The sequence below is a fragment of the Phyllobates terribilis genome, unplaced genomic scaffold (genome assembly GCF_046119375.1).
Source record: "Phyllobates terribilis strain yellow unplaced genomic scaffold, ASM4611937v1 Scaffold_1__5_contigs__length_1240528914, whole genome shotgun sequence".
Classification (NCBI taxonomy): domain Eukaryota; kingdom Metazoa; phylum Chordata; class Amphibia; order Anura; family Dendrobatidae; genus Phyllobates; species Phyllobates terribilis.
The window spans coordinates 663723416-663750696 of record NW_027362761.1 but is presented as its reverse complement, the minus strand read 5'-3'; the positions used below and the strand labels follow the sequence as shown (position 1 = coordinate 663750696).

General features: G+C 40.4%; 1 protein-coding gene across 4 annotated transcripts in view; it reads right to left on the bottom strand.

Moving 5' to 3' along the window:
• Positions 1-27281, bottom strand: part of CRTC1 (CREB regulated transcription coactivator 1) — a 581448-nt gene that overhangs the window by 413015 nt on the left and 141152 nt on the right. For all 4 annotated transcript variants that reach the window (XM_073684981.1, XM_073684999.1, XM_073684990.1 and 1 more), the window contains exon 3: positions 20892-21029. In XM_073684981.1, coding sequence (XP_073541082.1) covers positions 20892-21029 — 138 coding nt within the window. The remainder of the gene's footprint in view (positions 1-20891; positions 21030-27281) is intronic.

Here is a 27281-nt window from a genome sequence, read left to right as displayed (position 1 = left end):
GGAGCAGTTTGCTCATGAGGAGTGAGCCAAAATACCTGTCAAGAGGTGCAGAAGTCTCCTCGACAGTTACAGGAATGGTTTGATTGCAGTGATTGCCTCAAAAGGTTGTTCAACAAAATATTAAGTTAAGAGTACCATCATTTCCATCCAGGCCTATTTCAGGAGATTAATTTTTTTTAAATTCTGTGGAAGCAGGGTTGAAAAGCAATGTCTGACTTTTATTTGTTCATTTTCATAGATTTTTAATTTATTATTACTTTTGTCAGATTCAAGTTCTTTCTCTGACCATTGTGGGTTTTTCTTTCAATAAACGAGGGGTACCAACAATTTTGACCACGTGTGTATCAGTATTTCTGGTTAGTATTTCAGCAGCATATGACAAAACCAGAAGTGGCTTTTAAACAGATAACATGAAAATCTCTCCATTATATTTTTACTCTCTGAAGATTCTACTCCTAGTGTTAGCTAACAAGTACTGATGCAAAATACTTAATTACCAAATATTAACATGTGAATAGGGTTAGAGGTTGTAAAACAATATTTTTACAATAAAATGTGCTATTTGGACAATTGAAATGTAGAAAAAATGAATCCCTAAAAAATAGCTCAATAAAGTACCTACTCCCTCAGATGTCTTCAAAGATTATGATCCACAGGTGGATTCATAGATAAATCCAAGAATAATCTAAAGAGAGCAACATGACTATAGGAACCCAAGTTATCTTACTCTATTATGCCCTAGTAAAACTCTAAATTCTGCTACATCTTTCTTCCCAGACACAATTCTGTTGATGAACCAACTTCATTAGTGGAACACAAAGCATTAGAATCCCAAAAAATATATATAATTTTAAATCATGGTATCAAATTTGCTCCATTTAAAATAGCCAGATATACCAAGATATTTAATATCACTGTTTTCTGAAGGTGGGGGGGGGGGTTCAGTTAGTTGCTCTATATGTGCAATTTTGACTTATGTACCGCTGCAAAGATATGTAAATTAACACAGACTAGTCAAGTGAGGTATTTATTCCAACGGAATAATCCTCCCCCTACAAGCTTCTATCTTGCACCTCTTGACATAATTAAAGTTCCTTACACTCTCCGTATCCCCTCTCCTCAGCCCCGGAAATCTTGCACATTCACACAATGTCTTAAATGATGGGGCCTACGTAGTGAAGCCAGGTCTACAGACTGTACCTTCATCAGCACATTAAAGAGTTTGTCCACTACTATATAAAATGCCCCCCAATGTATTTAAACTGTGGAGAGAAGTCTTTTTTTAATTACCTTGCTTGTTTTTTATTGCCTGTGAGCAGCGCTATCGCAGACAGCTCACAGGCATCACGTGACCCCCGGCTGCAGCCGACTCTGGCATCCGGTGATGTCACGTCAAGTCCCGGCTGCAGCCGGGGGTGACTCAGTGACGAGCTCCCCCCTGCTTTATGGGCTGTGGGTGGGGTTTCCCCGCACATCATAGCCCAGCATCCACCGTGCGCTTTCCCAATGAATGCAGAGGAGAGGGAACGCGTGCAGTGGATACTGGGCTGTAACATGTGGCAAAACCCCGCCCGCAGCCAATCAATCAAGGGGGAGCTCGTCACTGAGTCACCCTCGGCTGCAGCCGGGACTTGGCGTGACATCACCGGATGCCAGAGTCGGCTGCAGCCGGAGTTCACGTGATACCTGTGAGCGGTCAGCGATAGCGCCACTCACAGGCAATAAAGAACAAGCAAGGTATTTACAAAAAGACTTCTCTCCACAGTTTAAATACATTGGTGCATTTTATATAGTAGTGGACAATCTCTTTAAGTATATCTCAGTGCCAGTGTTCACACGCCCAGCCAATTATACATATAATTATGTATAAACTATACATATTTATATGAATTCCCTTTGAACCTTCACCCCCAAAGTCTGTTTTCATGTTCATGACCAGGCCAAATTTTACAATTCTGACCACTGTCACTATGAGGTAATAACTCTGGAACGCTTCAACGGATCCCACTGATTTAGAGACTGTTTTTTTATGACATATTGTACTTCATGATAGTGGTAAAATTTCTTCGATATGACTTGTGTTTGTGAAAAAAATCAGAAAATTTAGCAATTTTCAAACCCTTAAATCAGAGAGTTGTATGAGACAAAACCATTAATAAATGCCATTTTTCACATGTCTACTTTACATCAAAACAATTTTGGAAACAAATTTGTTTTTGTTAGGAAGTTATAAGGGTTAAAAGTTGACCAGCAATTTCTCATTTTTCCAACAAAATTTACAAAAACATTTATTTTTTTTTTTTTGGGTCCAGATCACATTTAAAGTGACTTTGAAGGGTCTATAGGTCTATGTATCGTGCGTGCTCGAGTGACATGCTTGAGTCCCCGCCCCGCATGTTTCACGGTTGTCAGACACACAAAAAAAAACATACGCGGATCGCTCGTGCATGGAAGGCAATCCCAGCAAGTTTTTTTTGGCAGCGAAGCATATGGGGCGGAGACTTGAGCATGTCACTCGGGTACGCACGATACTCGGTACATACCCAAGCACCCGATGCAAACTCAAGTAGTGAGCACTTGCGCTCAACACTAGTCGCCATATCGTCATCATTTTTTTATCTTTACTTTTGAAAAAATCCCAACCCTAGCACAACCCTAACACAACCCTAACCCTAGCACAACCCTAACCCAAGAACAAAATACAAAAAGCAAAGCCACAATAAGAAGAATAAAAATTCCCCCAAAATTCAAGAAAAAACACAGCAAAATAATCACCAGTATTTACCTGCTCAGATTTTCAGACCAAAATTCACTACCAGGGTGCAGCAGACCCATATAAAGATGGTGGCTACACAGGTGCAAAATACTGATGAGACAATAACTCAAAGCCTACCATTTCATGGAGGGGATGACTACTTAGCATTTGAATTGAACACAAAAAGGCTTGTATAGGGTGCTGTTCACACTTGGGTAGTACACAGTATGAGGATTACAGCCTATACTATTAGATTAGGCGGGCTGCCCGGTACTATCCAAGTGCACCCCATGGGAACAGACACCCCAGTTTACAATGCTAGCGCTAATGGGTCTGGCTGCACCCCGGAAGAAAATCTATATATACAGTACAGACCAAAAGTTTGGACACACCTTCTCATTTAAAGATTTTTCTGTATTTTCATCACTATGAAAATTGTACATTCACACTGAAGGCATCTAAACTATGAATTAACACATGTGGAATTATATACTTAACAAAAAAGTGTGAAACAACTGAAAATATGTCTTATATTCTAGGTTCTTCAAAGTAGCCACCTTTTGCTTTGATGACTGCTTTGCACACTCTTGGCATTCTCTTGATGAGCTTCAAGAGGTAGTCACTGGAAATGGTCTTCCAACAATCTTGAAGGAGTTCCCAGAGATGCTTAGCACTTGTTGGCCCTTTTGCCTTCACTCGGCGGTCCAGCTCACCCCAAACCATCTCAATTGGGTTCAGGTCTGGTGACTGTGGAGGCCAGGTCATCTGGCGTAGCACCCCTTCACTCTCCTTCTTGGTCAAATAGCCCTTACAAAGCCTGGTGGTGTGTTTGGGGTCATTGTCCCGTTGAAAAATAAATGATGGTCCAACGCAAACCGGTTCAGTATGCCTTCAATTTTGAATAAATCCCCAACAGTGTCACCAGCAAAGCACCCCTACACCATCACACCTCCTCCTCCATGCTTCACGGTGGGAACCACGCATGTAGAGTCCATCCGTTCACCTTTCCTGCGTCGCATAAAGACACGGTGGTTGGAACCAAAGATCTCAAATTTGGACTCATCAGACCAAAGCACAGATTTCCACTGGTCTAATGTCCATTCCTTGTGTTCTTTAGCCTAAACAAGTCTCTTCGGCTTGTTGCCTGTCCTTAGCAGTGGTTTCCTAGCAGCTATTTTACCATGAAGGCCTGCTGCACAAAGTCTCCTCTTAACAGTTGTTGAAGAGATGTGTCTGCTGCTAGAACTCTGTGTGGCATTGACCTGGTCTCTAATCTGAGCTGCTGTTAACCTGCGATTTCTGAGGCTGGTGACTCGGATAAACATCCTCAGAAGCTGAGGTGACTCTTGGTCTTCCTTTCCTGGGGCGGTCCTCATGTGAGGCAGTTTCTTTGTAGCGCTTGATGGTTTTTGCAACTGCACTTGGGGACACATTCAAAATTTGCCCAATTTTTCGGACTGACTGACCTTCATTTCTTAAAGTAATGATGGCCACTCGTTTTTCTTTACTTAGCTGCTTTTTTCTTGCCATAATACAAATTCGAACAGTCTATTCAGTAGGACTATCAGCTGTGTATCCACCAGACTTCTGCACAACACAACTGATGGTCCCAACCCCATTTATGAGGCAAGAAATCCCACTTATTAAACCTGACAGGGCACACCTGTGAAGTGAAAACCATTTCCGGTGACTACCTCTTAAAGCTCATCAAGAGAATGCCAAGAGTGTACAAAGCAGTCATCAAAGCAAAAGGTGGCTACTTTGAAGAACCTAGAATATAAGACATATTTTCAGTTGCTTCACACTTTTTTGTTAAGTATATAATTCCACATGTGTTAAGTCATAGTTTTGATGCCTTCAGTGTGAATGTACAATTTTCATAGTGATGAAAATACAGAAAAATCTTTAAATGAGAAGGTGTGTCCAAACTTTTGGTCTGTACTGTATATATGGTAGTTCATTTTAGTCCGAAGATCTGAGCAGGTAAATACTGCTGATTATTTTGCGGTCTTTTTTTTCTAACCCTAGAGTTTATTTTTTACGCCGTTTCTCGTACGGTATAAATGATTAGATGACTTTATTCTTCGGGTCGGTGCGATTAAAGCAATGTCAGATTCATATCGGGTTTTTATGACTGACAGCTGTCATACACTAAAAGACTGGGTTTTTTGGGCAAAGACTAGTTTTTGCATTGCCATATTTTGAGAACTATAATTTTTCCATATTTCGGCCGACAGTCATGTGAAGGCTTGCTTTTTGCGGGAAGAGATGATGTTTTTATTGGTACAATTATTGGACACGTGACATTTTTTGATAGCTTTCTATTTCAATTTCAATTTTTGGGAGCCAGAATAAACAAAAACAACAATACAGGAATTTTTTTTAGTGTGGGGGGGGGGGGGATGTTTATGCCGATCCACGTGTGGTAAAACAGCTTTATTATTCGGGTCGGTACGTTTACAGCAGTACCACATTTATATTGTTTTTTTTATATTTTGGCTTTTTCACAATAAAAATTATTTTTTAGAAAAAATATTTTTTTTTTGTATCGCTTTATTCTTAGAGCCATAAATTATTTTTCGGCTGATGGAGCTGTATGGTGGCTTGTTTTTTGCGGGACAAGATGACGTTTTCAGCGGTACCATTTTTATTTACATTCATCTTTTTTATCACGTTTTATTCCATTTTTTGTTTGGCAGTATGATGCTAAAGCATTGTTTTTTGCTTCGTTTTTTATTTTTTTACCGTGTTCACTAAAGGGGTTAAGTAGTGGGACAGTTTTATAGGTCAAGTCGTTCCGGACGCGGCGATACCAAATGTGTACTTTTATTGGTTTGTTGTTTTTTTTCTCATAATAATATTTATGGGTACAGTATGTTTTTTTTAGACTATTTTTTTCATTTTTATTTATATATTTTTTTAACTTTTTTTTTTTCACTTTCTGATACTTTTTTTACTTTTACATTAAGCGCCACTATGGGACTTTCACTTTTTGCAAGCTGATCGCTTATATAGCATAGAGATGCAGCAGCATCTCTATGCTATGCTGCGTGTCAGCGCTTCACAGACAGAAGTTACTTTGATCACGTACTGCGCATGATCAAAGTAACTTCCTGCTGCATCGTGACCCAGATGTCGTCATGGCGTCATCGGGTCACCATGACAACTACAGGGACCCAGAACAGACATCACGGGATGCAGGAGAGGAGGTAAGTAGGTCGCACTTACCACCCCTTGCTCCGGGAATGCTGCGATCGACTTCGATCGTAGCATTTCGGGGGTTAATGTGCCAGGAGCGGTGCGAGACCGTGAAAAATACTGATAGAAATAAATTGTTGCATATTAAGTGCAATCACACCCTGCAATATGGTGGGCTTCTTACAATCGAGTCAGCTCATTAGGGGTTAGGAGTATCGTCAGTTGTTAATCCAAGGTGGGCAAAAGACGACGTGTCAGAAGTTTATAACTAGGGTTACCTAATGATTGAGGTAATGTGGATTAAAAAGACCAAAACACTTAATCGTATGGAGCGCTTGAAGGGATGTTCAAGAGTCAAAAAAAGTAGGATTTCCTTTGTGTGTACATATTGCCAAATAATGGCTAAGAATACTTAAAAGATATTGGCCACTGCTGGATAATGGTCATTAGTGAGTATGCACAGCCACATTTATTATCATACAAGTGATGTTATAATCTTAAGGACAAACAAATCAAATTAGATGTGGCTGCTTCTAAGGGAATGGTATTAACTGTACTTGGTACCCCCAGGCTTGGTCATTTTCTATGCCTGTGCTTGTTGTGGCAACATGACTAGGGGTGACCCTTTTTCCCATCCACAAACAAGGAAACAATACCAAAGAAGGGACCCGCCGATCGCCGCCCTCCCTCTTGCTTACCTGGACCCTGAATCACTGGGGGCTCGCCCCGGGGACCGGACGCCGGCGGGGCTGGGGTGAAGAGATAGTGGAATCGCCCACGTGGATAGGGTGAGGCATGGAGTCACGGAGCTGCGGGGAGACCTGGAAGGAGGGACCGATGCTGCGGACCTACGGGGGCTGAGACTTGCAGAGTCATGTCGTGAGTGGGTTGGAGGGGACCTGGCGTGGCTCTGGGGGCCTTTTTTCCTCCCCTCCCCCCCCCCCTTGCTTCTCCTTGGGATGCCATTTTATGGGAGACTTGGTGCCAAAACACTGACTATAACAGTGCCCTCGTGCGGTCACTCCTGAACACTGCAAAGGCTGCTGAAAGGAGGTTTTCCCCCCTCCCTTTCTGGGAAACTGTTTCAGAGGTGTTATTAACCCTCCTATTATTTTACACTTGACAACTTCCTAAGAATATCTAGTAAAGACTAACAGAAAAATCTATTGCTGACACTGTATGCTCTGCCTATAGTATCCCCCCCGCCACCCACTCGGGGGACATTCCCTGTGGACAGTATAGAAAGGACATTATATATAAAATTACAGCTTAAAGTTACATCTCAAAGTTCCTCAAAAGAAATTGAAACCCTACTGAAAACTTCTATCTCCTATAGAGACCTTTTGGGAATGTTTTGACCTCCTCTATATAAACATCTATTAAATATTACACATATAATACAATAGTGCCCTCCCTCTGGTGTTCATATGAAGAAACACTCAAGAAAATACAAGACTATATTTCTACTGCCATCTTGAGACCTAGCTAAGAATCGACACTCAATAACTGTCATTCAATAGCCCTTTCTAACTACTCTTCATTTTGACCATGGATATCCCCCGCAAAACAAAAATAAAAGATGAACGCTTGAATTAAAAAGCTCCCTATACCTGGCAACGAAATAAGCTCAGAAATAACTCTGTACTAAATCTGATGGGGTAAAAGACGGTGGGAAAAAAAAAAAAGGTCCTACTCACACCACATTAACCAGTCCCAAAACTATAAGTGAATTCTTTTTCAACCCTCAAACAAACAAAAAAAAGGAAGATCTAATCACTCCTAGACGGACATCCCTAAAAATCATCTCATTGACCGGCTCTACCAGCGCACCCCCGGGTCATATAACCAATACCCAAGAAATAAATATCAACACCCAAACCGAGATACAGTGAAAGAGAACCCCTCTTTTACATACATGTCCCCAAAACCACAAAGAAATCAGCAAAAGGACACATCCAAGGAAACCTGTACCACTAAAGAATGGGAGGCTCCATCTGAAAATTTGTGGGCCACTCCATCCCTTTCAAATCTTGTGGAAGGTCCAGATCCATGGAATGATTCACCAAACTCTTCTCATTCTTCAATAAATCCCAAAGACCTTCTATCTCTGAGGAGCTTTACTCCTACCTCCAACATCTACCAACAAAACAGGATTTTAAAGCCTTCATTTCAGAAATAAAATCTACTTGTAGGGCGGAAATAACAGCCATGAGATAAGACATTAAAATTATCGCAGAACGTGTGGATTCCCTTGAAGAAACCCATGATGAGACACGCAAGCATATGAATCTTATCCAACAGGCAGTCGCCTCCCACTCTGACGCCCTCAAGATCGCTAATCACCACCTAGAAGATATAGACAACAGAGAACGAAAGAACAACATACGTCTGCGAGGCCTCCCTGAAACAGATGGAACAGAAGATCTTCAATCAATCTTTAATAAAATCCTAGGCCTACCGTAATCCAATAAAATCAAACTGGACAGGGCGCATCGTGCTCTTAAGCCAAAGGAGCCCCCTTCCGCACCACGGGACATCATATGCTGTGTTCATGACTTTATCACAAAAGAGGCTGTTATGTCTAAAGCAAGGATTGCCCGAACCTTTGAATATAAAAACACCGCGTTTCAAATATTTCCTGATCTCTCCTGGATAACCCTACAAAAAAGACGCCATTTGCGGCCTCTTCTTTGTTCCTTAAAAGACCGACGCATTATCTATAGATGGGTCTTCCCTTTCTCACTTACAGCAATAAAAAATGAAGGTAAATCGGCCATCCTAAAGATATATGACGACCTACCAAATTTCGGCAAGATCCTGGACGTCCCTATCCCGGACATTTTAGACTTGGAGTTGGGAACACCACCATCAGCTCCACCCCCCCTGTGGCAATCATTCAGCAAGAAATGCATAAGACCAGCATCTACTCAATCTTCCTCACCACCTACGAGAAATGAACCCCCTTGATTCTTAACCAAAGAGAAATTAATTGACTATCTCACTCATTTCCATTTGACTCAGCGTGATAGTTCAGAGATGCTATGAATCCTCTTTTTTTTCTCTCATGAACTATAAAATAGCCTATTTACATATGTTTATTATGTAACATAGTTGCCAGAGTATTGGCTTCGGAATACTTATATACTTGTTTGTTTACTAAATTTGCTTTAAGAGTTATAATCATTTGTTCTGCCCTTCCGGGAGCTTGTTTGTGACCCTACAATTCATGGGGTGTTCCCGAGACCAGAAATTTCCCTGAATCTCGGAATTCCCAAGGAATTTATGATCCTTGTTTAAGCATTCACTAAGATATTAATTCTTTATTTTTTCTCTTCTCAGACTTAACTTGTTGAACACATATGTTTAAGTTTACCCTGTATACCATGTACCCTTCTGTGTTTCCCCTCCCTCCCTGTATCTCTAGACCTGCTTTGCTGAGGAACTGTGGATTGATCCGTATAACCCCTCACCCATCTTCTGAGAGAAGTAAGTCACATCAGCAGTCATACACGTTACCTCAACCATGGTTAAATGTGTCCCACTAAATGTCAAAGGACTTAATTCAAATGCCAAGATGCCTTGCCCTCACAGAAATGAAGTCCCTCAGGGCTGAAGTGGTATTTCTTCAGGAAACACATTTTAATAAGCCTGGCTCCTTTAATTTTGCACTAAACCATTACCCTATAATATACTCTGCTACACAAGAAAGAAAGCAGGAGTAGCAATTCTTATACCTAGAACATGCCCAATCCAAATAATTTCTTCCCATTTAGACCCTAATGGGACATACATAATTCTACAAGGTATTCTTAGGGAAAAAACCCTTATATTATGCAATATCTACACTCCTAAAACAGCTCAAATTAGGTTTCTCAAGGGGATCCTGCTTAAAATCTCACGTTTCCCATCTTCGGCGATTATTCTAGGAGGGGATTTTAACATGGCGCTCTCTGAACAAAAGGACAGGCTTTCCTTAAATAACAAACCACCATCCGCATGCCAATCTCACCTACCCAGAGAATTCCGTAAGCTCATCCGTAGATACTCTTTATATGATCTATGGAAAATTAACCACCCTGAAGACAAATCCTTCTCCTTTGTTTCACCACCCCATAACACTCACACAGGCATAGACTATTTCTTTGGAAATACCCCTCTCCTACGTATATTAACGGGGGCAGAAATGGGTCAGGTGACATGGTCTGACCATGCCCCGGTGGAAATATCCGTTAAAGACTCCCAGATTTTTACCCGCTCTTGCCAGTAGAGACTAAGGCTATGTGCCCACGATGCAGAAATGCTCAGGGATTTTTTCCTGAGCGTTTCTGCATCTCCCTGGCAGAAAAAAACGCATGCGGATTGTACATGCATTTTCCTGCCAGGGACATGCGGAAATGAAGCGTTCGTCACTTGCATTTCCGCATGCGGGTTGACAAGCCCTTTCCAAGCAATTTTAGCATCACTTGGAAAGTGCTTGACAACTCGGTCACACTATATAAATCCATGCAAACAGCATGGATTTATATAGTGTGACCGAGAGAATGTCAAAAAATAAAAAATAAACCTATACTTACCTTCCGATGGCCCAAGCAGTCTTGCTGCGCTCCGTGTGCTGGCTGCCAGCTTCGCCGTACGCTGTACTGAAAGACCTGCCGTCACATGACTGTGACGTCACCGCAAGTCCTTCAGTCCTGCGCGATTGCCGGCAGCCAGCACAGGGAAGGAGTCCGGGGGCCGTCGGAAGGTGAATATAATCTTTATTTTTTATGTTATTCTTTTTTTTACAGCTTTTAGGGTACCTGGGTGTGGAGGAGAGTCTCCTCTCCTCCACACCCGGGTACCATCCGTACATTAGAACGCGCCAATTACGCAAGTACAGATGCAGTCTTGCGGAATTGGCGCGTTCTAATGCAAGTCAATGGCGGCGAAAATGCAGCACTCCCACAAAATAATTGGTAGTGCTGCGTTTTTTTCCGCAATGATAATCCGCAGAGGAAATTTCCGCAGCATGTGCACAGCACATGCGCATTATCATTGGGGGACATGGCAGGCCTTCTACCATGCGTTTTTTAAGCGTTTCTGCAGCGTTTTTGCCGCTGAGGAAATGCTTAAAAAATGCATCGTGGGCACACAGCCTTAACAAAACTTTTCTTCATAAACATTCTATCAGAGAAGCACTACACAAACTTACCCACCTGCAAACTTACTTTGAACTCAATAATGGCTCAGTCTCCTCGGAAACTGTACTATGGGAAGCCCATGAATCAGTCTTTCGAGGACACTGTATAGCATTAGGGGCTAGACTAAAAAAAAGACTCTAAAGGCAAGCAAGAGATTCTCTCCCTGGAGCTGAAGACATTGGAGTCCAGATTGATCTCCCATGTAAACAAATTGTAAAAAAATTATAGACGTTAGAGCCCAACTAAAAAATATAGCAATTAAACGAGTATACAAACTACTTCTCTACTCATGTCAACGCTACTAGAAAAAAGCTAACAAACCGCATACACTACTAGCTAAACAAATTAGATATCATACAGAACAATCTTCACCCTATGCAATAAGTAATAAAAAAAAAAAACAGACAGTGTATGACCCAAAAGAGATTGCAAAAATATTTCACGAATATTTCTCACTATATTCGCTCCCCAACACCTTAAATGCTACCCTTTCCACAAGGAACAATCTCATATGGTCCTTTTTAAAATCATGCCACCTCCCTGTCCTCTCATCAGAGGCAATTTCAGATCTCTATACATGCATCACAAAGGAAGAGATCGAGGAGATCATACAGAACTTACCAAATAGGAAAACACTAGGACCAGATAGTCTATCATATCTCTACTATAAAACCTTTAAGGATATTTTCCTGCCCACCTTAACCCCTCTATTTAACTCTTTTATTTTAAACTTGTCCCCCATCCTTGATTCTATTCTACATTTTTACAATCACCTTAATTCCTAACCCGGGCAAAGATAGATTGTACAGTGCCTACAAGTAGTATTCAACCCCCTGCAGATTTAGCTGGTTGACACATGCGGAATTAACTTGGCATTGTGACATTTGTACTGTAGATCAGCCTGGAAGTGGGAAATGCACTGCAGCAAATATTGTTGTTTTTTTTGTTTTTTTTTTTTTTTTTAAAACGTTAAAAGTTAATTCAGAGTGTCATTTATTATTCAACCCCTCAAACCACAAGAATTCTGCTTGGTTCCCCTAAAGTATTAAGAAGTAGTTCAGGCACCAAGAATAATGAGCTTCACATGTGTGGATTAAAGATCTCTTTTGCCAGCCTTTTCTGACTATTTAAGACCCTCCCCAAACTTGTGAACAGCACTCAGACATGGTCAACATGGGAAAGACAAAGGTGCATTCCAAGGCCATCAGAGACAAGATCGTGGAGGGTCACAAGGCTGGCAAGGGGTACAAAACCCTTTCCAAGGAGTTGGGCCTACCTGTCTCCACTGTTGGGAGCATCATCCGTAAGTGGAAGGCTTATGGGACTACTGTTAGCATTCCACGGCCTGGACAGCCTTTGAAAGTGTCCTCCCGTGCCGAGGCCAGGCTTGTCCGAAGAGTCAAGGCTAACCCAAGGACAACAAGGAAGGAGCTCCGGGAAGATCTCATGGCAGTGGGGACATTGGTTTCAGTCAATACCATAAGTAACGTACTCCACCGCAATGGTCTCCGTTCCAGACGAGCCCGTAAGGTACCTTTACTTTCAAAGCGTCATGTCAAGGCTCGTCTACAGTTTGCTCATGATCACTTGGAGGACTCTGAGACAGACTGGTTCAAGGTTCTATGGTCTGATGAGACCAAGATCGAGATCTTTGGTGCCAACCACACACGTGACGTTTGGAGACTGGATGGCACTGCATACGACCCCAAGAATACCATCCCTACAGTCAAGCATGGTGGTGGCAGCATCATGCTGTGGGGCTGTTTCTCAGCCAAGGGGCCTGGCCATCTGGTCCGCATCCATGGGAAGATGGATAGCACGGCCTACCTGGAGATTTTGGCCAAGAATCTCCGCTCCTCCATCAAGGATCTTAAGATGGGTCGTAATTTCATCTTCCAACAAGACAACGACCCAAAGCACACAGCCAAGAAAACCAAGGCCTGGTTCAAGAGGGAAAAAGTCAAGGTGTTGGAGTGGCCTAGTCAGTCTCCTGACCTTAACCCAATTGAAAACTTGTGGAAGGAGCTCAAGAATAAAGTCCACATGAGACACCCAAAGAACCTAGATAACTTGGAGAAGATCTGCATGGAGGAGTGGGCCAAGATAACTCCACAGACCTGTGCCGGCCTGATCAGGTCTTATAAAAGACGATTATTAGCTGTAATTGCAAGCAAGGGTTATTCCACAAAATATTAAACATAGGGGTTGTATAATAATTGACCCACACTTTTATGTTTAAAATTTATTAAAATTCAACTGAGCAACATAACTTTTTGGTTTGTAAGATTTATGCTTCTGTTCATAAATCCTACTCTCGTTTGCAGTTTGAAGGCTCTAACTTATTTGCATCTTATCAAACCAGCTAAATCTGCAGGGGGTTGAATACTACTTGTAGGCACTGTATTGCAAAAATTATAGACCTATAGTCCTTCTTAATTAGGACATTAAAATATTCACTAAATTACTTTTATCCTATTTAGACAAGGAGGTGATAACACCAGACATCCAATTGACCTTACAGATATTGTTCAAAAATCTAAAAACTCTGCCCTGCTTTTGAGCCTTGATGCAGAAAAGGCGTTTGACCGCCTAAGCTGGCCTTTCATGTTAAAGGCTCTGGAAATGTACGGCACAAAAGGCCCATTCTTAAGAGGTATTGAAACTTTGTATTCTACACCTTCTGCAACAATTAGACTACCCCATGGGTCTCCCAAATCAATCACAATAAAAAATGGTACTCGACAAGGATGTCCATTATCGCCTTTACTTTTTTTCCTATGTATCAAACCCCTAGCTACCGCCATTAGACTAAACCCGGACATACAGGGAGTATGGGTAAAGGACATAGAATTTAAACTTTGACTTTTTGCAGATGATATCCTCCTAACTCTCACTAATCCCCACATATCCCTTCCTAATCTTCATCATCTACTAATAAAATTTGGTGACCTCTCAGGATACAAAACAAATACAATTAAAACTAAAACCCTACCACTGAATATCCCAGAGTCCCACAATTGAATCCCCTCCGAGCTAACTTTAAATATAATTGGAAAAAGGACGCCCTTAGAAATCTAGGAATTAATCTCACATCTTCATTCTCAACTCTATATAAAATTAACTTCCTACCATTGTATAAGGAAATTTGTTCCCTTCTAGTAAAATGGATGTCCCTCCCCTTATCCCTTTTTGGCCGCATTTCAGCAATAAAAATGACTGTTCTCCCAAAACTATTATACTTATTTGAAGCACTACTCATTCATGTTCCAATTGGAGAGTTAAAATCGCTCCAAGCAGCTGTCATGAGGTTTATATGGGCAGATAGACGACATAGGATTACGCATTCAATTATGTTGACGAGTTAATGCCTTGGTGGCTTGGGTGTTCCCCATTTTGTATGTTATTATTGGGTTACCCACCTATGGAGAATCCCAGCCTGGTCATCTAAACCAGCCTACACAAAATGGATGGAGATGGAGAAACTCTGGCTAACTCCCACCCATCCTAACTCTCTAATTTGGAACAATCCCTACACCCCCCCTACAAATCAACTATTAGGCCCAATGATCGCAACCAGAGACGTATGGAAGAAATGCTCCAAAAAATTTAAACTATCATCCACAAACGCGCTCCTCACATCCTTTCTATTCCACCCAGCTCTCCCAGACAGTCTGACTTCCTCGCTGACAAACATTTGGAATAATACCGGTTTATTTACCTTAGCAGATATTAGTAATAGAGTAGCATTGAAACTCACTACATATGACGAGATGAAATCCAAATTTTCTGTGCATAACCTTTCCCTATTCCAATAAATTAAAATTAAATATTTTGCCACTTCCATATATCGCTCCCCACAGGTCTCTTCTATTCCTACACCCTTTGCATGTTTATGTAAAGCGGGCCCCTCAACAAAAGGTCTGATCTCCGATATATATAATATCTTACAACATCCCTATGAGGACTCCCTAATCAGACACCCATATATGTTGAAATGGGATAATTATCTTGGAAAACCTTTGGAGGACGAAGAATGGAGACTGGTCTGGTCCAGAGCAAACACCACGGCTTCTTGTATTACATACAAAGAAAATCAATATAAAATTTTGCACTTCCGGTACTATACACCAGAACAGCTAAATAAAATGGACCCGTCCATATCCCCATTGTGTTGGAGATGCAAAGTGGATAAAAGTACTGCTTTTCATGTATGCTGGGAGTGTCTCCTTATTACCACATTTTGGACTAATGTCCATTCAGTAATTAATCAAATCTTTGGTCTGACACTACCATTGGAGCCTAAGATATTCTTGCTAAAAGTATTCAAACAAGTTAAATCAAAAAACAAGATCAAACTCATTCTAAACATATTAACAGCTGCTAGATGTTGAATAATAGCTCACTGGAAGCAAACATCCCCTCCCTTCCTATTAGATCTATTTATGAGAATTAAGGATATTAGAAACTATGAATACCGGCATGCAATGAACGAAAACAGAATTGAAAAATTCAATTTAATTTGGTCTCCTTGGGATGCTTTTTGGTCAACACTAAACATTTGACTACTAACCTCTACTAATCAATCAATCCTTCCCTCACCCTTCTAATCTAACCTCTCCTTATCCCTTCCAATGTAAATCTTGTCTATCTTTTACCCCCCTTAGATTACTAATCTTTAAAAATGGTTTAAATCACTATATTCTATTCTTTGTTGAGCATATAGCTTAATAGTTTACGGTTATATATTTTATTCAAAATGTCTCCAACAAAATAAGCTATTTACTTCTATAACCAATAATTGTTACTCCTGTTACATTATATGTAATGTAAAATTTTGAAGTTTCCAATAAAAATTTACAATAAAAAAAAAAAAAAAAAGACGACAAACATTAAAACAATATACGGCAAAGTCAGCATACCCACCAGGAGACCAGATACAAAAAAAAAAAACTTGTAGTGAATTTACCCAATGACTAAAGATTTACAACCTACCCTGTAAAGAGAAATGTCATTTAAGAATTTAAATGAACTTTATGCCAAGTTAGACCAAGAACTACACTGTGTGCAGAATTATTAGGCAAGTTGTATTTTAGAGGATTATTTTTATTATTGATCAACAACTATGTTCTCAATCAACCCAAAAGACTCAAATAAATATCCAAGCTTAATATTTTTGGAAGTTGGAGAAGGGTTTTTTTAGATTTGGCTATCTTAGGAGGATATCTGTTTGTGCAGGTAACTATTACTGTGCAGAATTATTAGGCAACTTAATAACAACCAAATATAATCCCATCTCACTTGTTTATTTTCACCAGGTAAACCAATATCAGTGCACAACATTTAGAAATAAACATTTCTGACATGCAAAAACAAAAACAAAAAAAATTTGTGATCAGTATAGCCACCTATCTTTATGATGACACAACAGCCTTCCATCCATAGATTCTATCAGTTGCTTGATCTGTTTTCGATCAACATTGCGTGCAGCAGCCACCACAGCCTCCCAGACAATGTTCCGAGAGGTGTACTGTTTTCCCTCCCTGTAGATCTCACATTTTATGATGGACCACAGGTTCTCTATGGGGTTCAGATCAGGTGAACAAGGAGGCCATGTCATTATTTTTTCTTCTTTTAGACCTTTACTGGCCAGCCACGCTGTGGAGTAGTTGGATGCATGTGATGGAGCATTGTCCTGCATGAAAATCATGTTTTTCTTGAACGATACCGACTTCTTCCTGTACCACTGCTTGAAGAAGTTGTCTTCCAGAAACTGGCAGTAGGTCTGGGAGTTGAGCTTCACTCCATCCTCAACCTGAAAAGGTCCCACAAGTTCATCTTTGATTATACCAGCCCATACCAGTACCCCACCTCCACCTTGCTGGCGTCGGAGTGGAGCTCTCTGTCCTTTACTGATCCAGCCTCTGGCCCATCCATCTGGCTCATCAAGAGTCACTCTCATTTCATCAGTCCATAAAACCTTTGAAAAATCAGTCTTAAGATATTTCTTGGCCCATTCTTGATGTTTTATCTTATGTTTCTTGTTCAAAGGTGGTCGTTTTTCAGCCTTCCTTACCTTGGCCATGTCCCTGAGTATCGCACACCTTGTGCTTTTTGATACTCCAGTAACGTTGCAGCTCTGATATATGGCAAAACTGGTGGCGAATGGCATCTTGGCAGCTTCACACTTGATTTTCCTCAATTCATGGGCAGTTATTTTGCGCCTTTTTTGGCCAACACGCTTCTTGCGACCCTGTTGGCTATTTGCCATGAAACGCTTGATTGTTCAGTGATCACGCTTCAAAAGTTTGGAAATTTCAAGACTGCTGCATCCCTCTGCAAGACATCTCACAATTTTGGACTTTTCAGAGCCCATCAAATCTCTCTTCTGACCCATTTTGCCAAAGGAAAGGAAGTTTCCTAATAATTAAGCACACCTTATATAGGGTGTTGATGTCATTAGACAACACCCCTCCTCATTACAGAGATGCACATCACCAGATTTACTTAATTGGTAGTTGGCTCTCCAGCCTATGCAGCTTGGAGTAGGACAACATGTATAAAAAGTATCGAAGTGATCAAAATACGCATTAGCCTAATAATCCTGCACGCGGTGTATATTAGTGGGTGTCTGAAACCCAGCTAGTAAAAACTAAAAAACTTCAGAGAGATTTGAACGACAGACAATCCATTAGGATGTATAAATGGAGGAACACAAGCCATCGCTCACGCTCTTTTTTCAGAGCGGATTCAGTCTCCCGCTCTAGGTCTACTTCCATGAAATCCTTCACTTCATGTGAAGAACTCCAAGCCACCAATAAGAACAGTCAAGATGGGTTAAAGTGGAGTACCAAACTGACACGGAGTGAAGACTAGACAAGCGTCCAAGAATAAGGGATCCACAGTGAAACAGTAAGGGAATAAGTCCCTGGGTGAATTACAGGTGATTAATTTGTCTTCACATTTTGATGAGGGTACACCTTGAGGTACTGAGTAACGGCCTGACATTCTCCCTGACTAATGGTTTTAATTACTTCATTGCCCTAAAGGATCTACATATATTCTCCAGGAAGCTCATCTGTATATTACAAGTGATTAGACGAACACAGCTTCAAGTCCTCTAAGGGGAATATTAAATATAGTAAAAAGAAATAAAAATATGAAAGAAATAAAAGTACAAAAGTTCATATAACCCCCCATTTGCCCCATTACAAAAAAAATGTACACACAGTATTTGGTATTGCGGTGTTCAATAGAGACTCATCTATCAAAACATAAAACAGTAATCTGATCCAGAAACTTACCAAAAAAAAATCAAAACGCCAGAATTAAGTTGACCACTGCAATATTGCAGTAAAATGCGACCAAAAAACCGTATCTGCCCCAAAATGGTATCAGTAAAAACGTCCGCTAAGTTCACAAAAAATAAGACCTCAGATGGCCCCATATCCAGAAAATGGCAACGCTTTTGTTTTTTGTTTTTTTTTAAATTCCAAATTTTTTTTTCACCATTTGAAAAAAAAAACGCTATACATGTTTGTGAGTTTAACTGTATAGTGAACATGGTAATTAAAAAAACAAAAAACAATTGTGGAATTACACTTTTTTTTTGCCATTTTCACACACTGAATATTTTTCCCACTTTCCGATGCATCACATAAGAAGTTTAATGGGGTCGTTCAAAACTACAACTTGTCCTACAAAAAACAAGCCCTCATACGGTTATGTGTATGGAAAAATAAAAAATTATGCCTCTTGGAAAAAGTGGAGGGAAAAACAAAAACTGAAAATCTTCCGGTCATGAGGCAGTTTAAATGTTAGTCCACGGTAATCACCTATTTAGAAACCTGTTGAATACGCTCACTAGGCTCTGGACTAAAGTGGCTCAGAATTGATTTTGTTTATTCCTTTTGTGTTTTTTGCTTTATAGCCTTGTGCATTGTTAAAATATAATTTTACCATTTCTTTTTTATTCGCAAATGATGATATAAATGATGTAGGGGTTGTGATTATCATTCCCTCCCATATTCAGTTCTGAATTGCCAGGTTCTAAGATTATTTGAACAGCTTGGCGACGATTGGCCATTACATAATGAATGTACGTATGAATCTGCCTCATGTCTCTGTAAGGCAGCTACCGGACATATAGTTGATGGAAGGTATGTATCACAGAGATGGTTGTCGTCTGTGATGTAATCCTGAAGTGTTGCTCTAGTGCACATAGCACTAAGGATTGTTTGGTGCATCCGGGACCAGTTTACGGGCAGCCCTGAGAGATGGGCAGGTCTGGCTGCCCACACACCTCATCTCTGGCTGTGGTTAAGAGGTTAAAATGGAGTCCTTTGTTTGACACATGGGCTGTGTATGGAAGGAAAAGGCCTCCTGTGTGTTGTTGCCTCCAGACTGAGTCAGTGTACTGGACGTTATCCAGCCTGTGTGACCACAGGACTGGCTAACCAGAGACTTTTCCTAAAGGACTGTTTACCTTGTTTTGCCTGCACTAAAGGCTGTTAGTTTTCCTTTTGCTTATGAACGGTTTATGAGGTAATAAACCAACATGGACATTTAAATGAAAATGCTTCCTGTTTGCCTACCGACACACCCAAGTGAGTAGAAACACTACATCTGACTTTGGACAGCTGACTGAGGTTACCTGGTAACGGAGATGATAAGGCCACCTTCGGCCATGTTACACACATGCGAAAAGGTATTTGATAGACTATGTGCCCTTCCTTCGTGAGTGCTGCCAACCACTTTATCAGCATTTAAAAGTATGCAGAAGAAAATGAATGTGCTTGTCCTCTACTGAATGTAAATTTTAAGAGGAATGCATTTTCTTCCTGTATATTTTGAGTATAGACAGTGTGTGCTTTGTGGCAACTAAAATGAATGGGAGTGCACCAAAATAGAAAGGTGACAGAATATTACAGTCAAAAAATAATAGAGTGTAGCAACTTATTAGAGCCTTTTCACTATGATTTGGAGAGACAGATATGTGTAACCTTCTAACAACAAAACGTCTTCTCTCTCTCCTGACTCTTAGTGTCATTACTAGCACCAGGTGCTTGTAAAAACAGTAAGGGTATGTGCACATGTTCAGTATTTGACTGGAGAAATTTCTGCACCATTTCGCTTGGAAGGAAATAAACAAAAACGAGCTGATGCTTTTTTTATCTGCATTTTTCTAGCATTTTTGAGTGAAAAACGCTGCAAATAAGCTGAAAGAATTGACATGCTGCAGATTTTTTTCTGCACCAAATCTGCTAGTTAGAAATAAGCAACATGCATGACACTTCAGGATTCTCACTGACTTTGCTGGCATCAGGATTTCCGTCAGGTTTTGTGACAAATCTGCAATCAAAAACTCTTCAAAAATATGCTGCAAAAGAAGCAACTTGTGCACATAGCCTTTGAGTCATTGTGGTAATGTCATTACAAACGATGCTCTGGATCTATCCCAGGTAGTGTGGAATTAGGCTTCAACAACTGGGATAGATCCAGAGTGTTATATGTTATGAAAGCTGCTCACAAGTCACATAATCTTCATCACTGCAGGAGCTCTCCTCTCCTGGCACGGTCATGTCATGAAAATGCCAGGAGAGGAAAGCTGCAGCATGCGACTAGCAATTGCCAGATACCTCAGATAGATCCATAGAGTTGCAGCTTTCCTTTACCACTAATTTGTTCTATGTGAACGTCACATAACCATGACCAGATTAAAACTATTCCTCATCAAAACGTAACATTCTTCCTAAGGATATTTGACGTCCATGTTTATCAATTGACAAAGGTCTCCTATGTGGGGATCCAAGGCGATTTCGATCTCGATATACTCTGTCTACTAGACCATGATGTCGAGTTGTTCTGCTTGTGTCTAATGCAGAAGATGGAAACGGCGTCTGTAAAAAAAACAAAAAAACATTATCTATTTATGTAGTAAACTGAATTTAATAAATTTACTTTATATCCAAAATGACCAATACTGCTTTTAGATGATGGGTACTATGCATTAAATGTTTTTTTTTTTCACAAAGGCAAAATATTTAGCAAAAATGAGAATACAAACCAATCAAAAAAGGGTTATGCACCACAAAATGGCAGGAATAAAAACATCAACATATCCTGCAAAAAGGAAGAAAATATATAGATCTCAAAATATGGAGATGCAACACTTTTTTTTAAATGCATTTAGTGAGTAATAGTAGTAAAACCTATATAAACTTAGTGTCAAGATATCACAGCCTGGGAAGGTCACTCAGGAACACTCACTGTGGTCTTTTTGTCTAACAGCTCTCTGCTGCCCCCTATAGTCCAGACAATTACACGATTGGCTAACAATTAACAGAGAATACTAACAGTGAGCGAATGGTATATACACCTCCGGATTTAAACACATGGAATATATGTTGGACAGTGGGTACGGAAAGTATTCAGACCCCATTAAAAAAAATTTCTTGGTGAGAGATATAAAGAAGAACCCCAAGAACACTGAGGCTGAGCTCCAGAGATGGAGTAGGGAGATGGGAGAAAGTTCTACAAAGTCAACTATCACTACAGCCCTCCACCAGTCAGGCGTTTATAGCAGAGTGGCCAGACGAAAGCCTCTCCTCAGTGCAAGACATATGAAAGCCCACATAGAGTTTGCTCAAAAACACATGAAGGACTCCCAGACTATGAGAAATATGATTCTCTGGTCTGATGAGACGAAGATAGAACTTTTTGGTGATAATTCTAAGTGGCATGTGTGGAGAAAACCAGGCCCTGCTCATCACCTGCCCAATACAATCCAAACAGTGAAACATGGTAGTGGCAGCTATGGGGGTGTTTTTCAGCTGCAGGGCACAGGACGACTGGTTTCAATTGAAGGAAACATGAATGCGGCCAAGTACAGAGATATCCTGGATGAAAACCTATTCCAGAGTGCTCTGGAAATCACACTTGGCAGAAGGTTGACCTTCCAACAAGACAACGACCCTAAGCACACAGCTAAATTAACAAAGGAGTGGCTTCAGAACAAATCTGTGACCATTCTTGACGGGCCAAGCCAGAGCCCTGAACTAAACCCAATTGAGCATGTCTGGAGAGACTTGAAAATGGCTGTTCACCAACGCTCACCATCCAACCTGACGGAACTGGAGAGGATCTGCAAGGAAGAATGGCAGAGGATCCCCAAATCCAGGTGTGAAAAACTTGTTGCATCGTTCCCAAGAAGACTAATGGCTGTACTAGCTCAAAAGGATGCTTCTACTCAATACTGAGCAAAGGGTCTGAATACTTATGACCATGTGATATTTCAGTTTTTCTTTTTTAATAAATTTGCAAAAATTTCTACATTTCTTGTTTTTTTCAGTCAAGATGGGGTGTACATTAACCACTTCGCGCCAGAGTCTGTTTTTGCCTTCGTGACCGGGCCAATTTTTTCAATTCTGACCACTGCCAGTTTATGAAGTAATTACCCTGGAACGCTTCAACGTATTCCCCTGATTCTGAGACTGTTTTTTCGTGACATATTGTACTTCATGGTAGTGGTAAAATTTCTTCGATATCACTTGCGTTTATTTGTGAAAAAATCGGAAATTTGGCGAAAATTTTGAAAATTTTGCAATTTTCAAACTTTGAATTTTCATGCCCTTAAATCAGAGAGATATGTCACACAAAATAGTTAATAAATAACATTTCCCACATGTCTACTTTACATCAGCACAATTTTGGAACCCAAATTTTTTTTTGTTAGGGAGCTATAAGGGTTAAAAGTTGACCAGCGATTTCTCATTTTTCCAACAAAATTTACAAAACCATTTTTTTAGGGACCACATCACATTTGAAGTCACTTTGAGGGGTCTTTATGACAGAAAATACCCAAAAGTGACACCATTCTAAAAACTGCACCCCTCAAGGTGCTCAAAACCACATTCAAGAACTTTATTAACCCTTCAGGTGATTCACAGGAATTTTTGGAATGTGGAAGAAAAAAATTAACATTTAACTTTTTTCACAAAAATGTTACTTTAGACCCAATTTTTTTATTTTCACAGGGGTAACATGAAAAAATGGACCCCAAATTTTTTTGTGCAATTTCTCTTGAGCGTGCTGATACCCCATATGTGAGGGAAAACCACTGTTTGGGCGCACGGCAGGGTTCGGAAGGGAAGGAGCGCCATTAGACTTTTTGAATGTAAAATTTGTCTGAATAATTAGCGGACGCCATGTTGCGTTTGGAGAGCTCCTGATGTGCCTAAACAGTGGAAACCCCCCACAAGTGACACCATTTTGGAAACTAGACCCCTTAGGGAACTTATCTAGATGTGTGGTGAGCACCTTGAACCCCAAGGTGCTTCACAGAAGTTTATAATATTGAGCTGTAAAAATAAAATTTTCACATTTTTCCCACAAAACCGTTTTTCATCCCTTAATTTTGCATTATCATAAGGGTAATAGGATAAATTGCACCATGAAATTTGTTATGCAATTTCTCCTGAACACGCTGATACCCCATATGTGGAGGCAAATTACTGTTTGGGCACATGGCAGGGTTTGAAAGGGAAGGAGCGCCATTTGACTTTTTGAATGTAAAATTTGTTTGAATAATTAGCGGACGCCATGTCACATTTGGGGAGCCCCTAATGTGCCTAAACAGTGGAAACCCCCCACAAGTGCCACCATTTTGGAAACTAGACCCCTTAGGGAACTTATCTAGATGTGTGGTGAGCACCTTGCACCCCCAGCTGCTTCACAGAAGTTTATAATATTGAGCCGTAAAAATAAAATTTTCACATTTTTCCCATAAAAAATGTTTTTCATTCCCTAATTTTGTATTATCATAAGGGTAACAGGAAAAATTGCACCATGAAATTTGTTGTGCAATTTCTCCTGAACACGCCGATACCCCATATGTGGAGGCAAATTACTGTTTGGGCACATGGCAGGGTTTGAAAGGGAAGGAGCGCCATTTGACTTTTTGAATGTAAAATTTGTTTGAATAATTAGCGGACGCCGTGTCACATTTGGGGAGCCCCTAATGTGCCTAAACAGTGGAAACCCCCCACAAGTGCCACCATTTTGGAAACTATACCCCTTAGGGAACTTATCTAGATGTGTGGTGAGCACCTTGCACCCCCAGCTGCTTCACAGAAGTTTATAATATTGAGCCGTAAAAATAAAATTTTCACATTTTTCCCATAAAAAATGTTTTTCATTCCCTAATTTTGCATTATCATAAGGGTAACAGGATAAATTGCACCATGAAATTTGTTGTACAATTTCTCCTGAGTACGCCGATACCCCATATGTGGGGGAAAACCACTGCTTTGGTGTACGGCAGGGTTCGGAAGAGAAAGAAGCGCTATGTTGGCTGGGATAGGCAGCAGACACCATGTCACATTTGAAGAGTCGCTGACATGCCAAAACAGCAGAAACCCCCACAAGTGACCCCATTTTGTAAACTACACCTCTCAAGGAATTCATCTAGGGAAGTAGTGAGTATTTTTTAATTTTTTAATTTATACCATTGGGCAGTGAAAAAAGCATAATTATATTTTTACCACAAAAAAATGTTTTACCCTCAGATTTTACATTTTCACACAGGGCAATGGGTAAAAATGGTGCCGAAATGTGTCACACAATTTCTTCTAAAAGTGTCAATACCCCATATGTGGCTGTATCGTACCACTTAGCCATACGGTGAGATTTGAGGGGGAAGGAGCGCTATTTGACAATTGGAGAACAAATTATTGTAGAATAGGCATTTGGATTTGGGAGCACAAAATTTTCTGAATTTCTTTTGGGGGGCAAGGACCATTTTGCTTTTCCAGAGCCTTTCTGCTACCAGTAACTTGGAAGTCCCTTATATTTTTAACAGATGATGGACCTGAGTGGGGACTAGCTTTTTTTGAGGACTGAGTTGAAGCTTTTATTGGGAACATTTTACGTAACATTTATCCGGCGCTCTAGGCTGAGCACTTACATCGGGGTTTCCATCTAATTTTCCAAGTGATGTAATTCAGATGAAACCCCTGCAGGATCCATTCACTGTAATGAGGCAGCAGAGTTACTCTGGACTCCGTCTGGCCTCTGTTTAGTGGTGTCCTTTTTTTCAGAAGTGCACAAAACTGTGGCCAACCGCACTTTTATGCACGCCTAAAACAAATGACACCGTGGGATCCCAGGCTAGACGGCATCCACAGTGGCCTATATCTGCCTCATTACAGGGAATCTTCCATCATGGGTTCTGGCTGAATCACGTATTTCAGAGATTTACACAGAAACTCTTTTACTTTCTATTCCGTTTTTTGGGAGGTAAAGTTAACAAAAACAAACACTTCAGGAATTATTTTTTGAGGTTTTTTTTATGCCGTTCTGCGTGTGGTAAAAGTGATCAGGCAGCGCTATTCTTCGGGTCAGTACGTTTACAGCGATACTACACTTACTGTATTTTTTTCATGTTTTGGCGCTTTTACACAATAAAACAATTTTATAGAAAAAAAAATATTTTTTTTGCATTGCTTTATTCTGAGCGCTATAACTTTTTTATTTTTTGGCTGATGGAGCTGTATGGCGGCTTTTTTTTGCGGAACAAGATGACGTTTTCAGTGGTACCATTTTTATTTCTATTCTGCTTTTTGATCGCATTTTTTTCCACTTTTTGTTTGGCGATATGATGAAAAAGCATATTTTTTGCTTCGTTTTTTATTTATTTTTATTACGGTGTGCACAGAAGGAGTTAATTAGTGTGACAGTTTTATAGCTCGGGTTGTTTCGGACGCGGCGATACCAAATATGTGTACTTTTTTTGGTTTTGTAATAATTTACGGATTTATTGGTTTAATATTTTATTTATTTATTTTTATTTATTTTGTGATTTTTTTTTTTAATAGTTTAAAAACTTTTTTTTTACTTTTTTTTACATTTTTACTTAGTCCCTGTATGGGACATTAATTTTTATTTTTCTGATCACTGATCTCATGTAATGTAATACACATATATTACATTATATGAGATCTTCACTGACTGTTTCAGTCAGAGTCTCCTGTCTGACTTTAGCTACATACAGGCTGAAGTCAGACAGGAAGGACACCATATATGGCAGAGCTGGAGGCGGTCATGTGACCTCCAGCTGCCATAGCAACCCCAGGTCCTCAAACGAAACGGAGGTCTTCGGAGGTAAGTAAGACGACCCCCTCTCTTCCTGCTGTCTCCTATATGCCGTGATCACTATAGATCACAGCATATAGAAGACAGCAAAGGGTTAACATCACTGGGACCTGATCTAATCAGGTCCCGATGATGTACCCTGTCAGAGCTAACGCTCTGCACCGGAATCGCAGTGCTTGCAGGACCCTGGGGGTCCTGAGCATTGCGAGACCACCCACCGTTTTTAAACGTCGGCACTGCACAGAGCCCGGCAAGCGCCGACGTTTATCTACAGTGGGCGGTCGGGAACCGGTTAATGAGAAAAAAATGAACTTTTTAGAATTTACCAAATGGCTGCAATGAAACAGAGTGAAAAATTTAATGGGGTCTGAATACTTTCCGAACCCACTGTAGGTCGATGCTTACTCCACGATTACCCCAGAATGATTATTAGCTGCCACCACAGATCGTTTATTTAAATCAGGCAGATTGGAGGCCTGGTTTTGGTAGCGTATTGCTTTGAGGCGCAGTTTACATAACAAAAGGAACAGATCTATTAAATTTTATATTTAAAACTAACGGAGACAGTGTTTATAAAAAATATACAAAAGATTTTACAACAGGGACAAAACAATACAGCATATACAGTTGCATAAAATAAAAGAGATTAACATAAGAACTTAGTAAGCTGCTCGCATAAACGAGTCAACTTAACCGAAGGTGAGCGCTTTGCTTGGGGATGTTCAGTAAATGGGATTCATGCATACACGATGATGTGTTTCTCTCTACAGGAACATGGATCATAATTTGGCTTGATCTTTTATTAGCACCTGAGTTACACCCACCCGCCCGTGATGACCTCACGTGGGCTGGGTTGTGATCACAGTAGTTTGAAAATGACACTATTTTTTATTGCGATATTATTGTTACCTAGAGATCAAACATGACATGGCTACTGTCAGTTTTCTGGGCACTACTGATTTGTGGCTTATAGGCAGGGATTACAGTTATGAGAAAATACG